Source organism: Tamandua tetradactyla, chromosome 14 (genome assembly GCF_023851605.1).
Source record: "Tamandua tetradactyla isolate mTamTet1 chromosome 14, mTamTet1.pri, whole genome shotgun sequence".
Lineage (NCBI taxonomy): Eukaryota > Metazoa > Chordata > Mammalia > Pilosa > Myrmecophagidae > Tamandua > Tamandua tetradactyla.
Window position 1 is genome coordinate 44,349,139 of NC_135340.1, and position 1,691 is coordinate 44,350,829.

Here is a 1,691-nt window from a genome sequence, read left to right on the forward strand (position 1 = left end):
TGATAATATAACCTGCTCATATATTCCTTCTCATCCTCACCCTTGACCTCTTCTCACCTGAGATTATATACCTTACATATTGTCTTTTTCATTCCCTACATAGCTTTATCATGTGTACTAATTTCTGAAAAATATACTGTCATTTTTTTATTGCTCTGCACTTTATAAAAATGTTGTTAAATAGAGTTCTTTTGAATTTCTTTCTTTCATTATTATTTCTTACCTCATTTCATATAGCTTACTTCATTTTTGTAATTCTAAATAATATTCCATTATGTAAATATACCACAATTTATTCATATATCTCCATCAGTGGCATTCTTTTAAATTTCTCCTCTTATGTATATGCAAGAGTTTAACTCTGGCATGTACGTAGGAATGAAATTACTGGATCATGACACATGTGAATGTTGAACTTTATAAGATCTAAACTATTGTCCAAAGTTAAGAAACACTCCCATTAGCATGTATAAGAAATTATCTTGACACACATATTGGTTATTCTGGAAATTAATTTCATGCCTTTCATTTTTTGATGAATTTAGAATGAACTGGAAAAATGGAAGAAGTAAACCAGTCTGTGGTGTCTGAATTTATTATTCTTGGACTTTGTGAATCATGGAAGATACAGGCCTTTCTACTATTGATATTTTCTTCACTTTATTTGATCACCATTTTAGGCAACACTTTTATTGTTTTCTTAATCATTACTGACTTCAGCCTCCACTCCCCCATGTACTTCCTCTTAGCCAATCTCTCTTTCATTGACTTCTGCCTTTCCTCAGTTACTACACCTAAAATGATCACAGACTTTCTCAAGGAAAAGAAGACCATCTCCTTTGGAGGCTGTATGTGCCAGATTTTCTTTGGACATTTCTTTGGAGGGGGTGAGATGCTGCTGCTTGTGTCAATGGCATATGATCGTTATGTGGCCATCTGCAAGCCACTCCATTTTTCTAGGATCATGAACAGACAAATGTGCATTGGGTTAGTGATGACATCATGGATCATTGGCTTTATTCATTCAATAAGTCAACTAGCTCTGATTGTTAAGCTGCCCTTCTGTGGACCCAGAGAATTGGATAGCTTTTTCTGTGATATTCCATTGGTTATCAAGCTAGCCTGCATGGACACCTATATTCTGGAAATGTTGATAAATGCTGACAGTGGGGTACTGGCAACTATCTGCTTCATTCTGTTGCTAATCTCTTACTCTTATATCCTTTTTACTGTCTGCCTTCATTCTAAGGATGGGGCATCCAAGGCTCTCTCTACCTGCACTGCCCACATCACTGTGGTGGTATTATTCTTTGGGCCTTGTATTTTCATTTATCTGTGGCCACTCAACATCACTTGGATGGACAAGTTTCTTGCTGTATTTTATGCAGTCATTACACCTCTCCTGAATCCAGCTGTTTATACCCTGAGAAACAAAGAGATTAAAAATGCCATAAGACGACTATGACTTTAGCATAGCTAGCAGTAGGTATTTTAGGGTCTCACATTCTCAGTATGTCCACGTATGATCCCTAATTTAACTACTCTTGTGCCGTCTTTCTGGGAGTGAAAACATTTCTCAATTCACATGTGGAAATCTGTATATCTCCAGATGTATGGTTGTGTCAATCTTCTATTACACAGTCACAGATTGATCACCAAATGCAAGCTAATCTAATTTGGCTAGACTTTGC

General features: G+C 36.3%; 1 protein-coding gene across 1 annotated transcript; it reads left to right on the forward strand.

Moving 5' to 3' along the window:
- Nucleotides 1-559: 559 nt before the first annotated feature.
- Nucleotides 560-1,465, forward strand: LOC143655419 (olfactory receptor 4K3-like). The gene has a single exon (XM_077126730.1). It carries the CDS (start codon nucleotides 560-562, stop codon nucleotides 1,463-1,465), a length of 906 nt encoding a protein of 301 aa, XP_076982845.1.
- Nucleotides 1,466-1,691: the final 226 nt, after the last annotated feature.

What these genes read in the sequence shown, in the direction of transcription:
- LOC143655419 (XM_077126730.1), top strand. Translation starts at nt 560, where the DNA reads ATGGAAGAAGTAAACCAGTCTGTGGTGTCTGAATTTATTATTCTTGGA.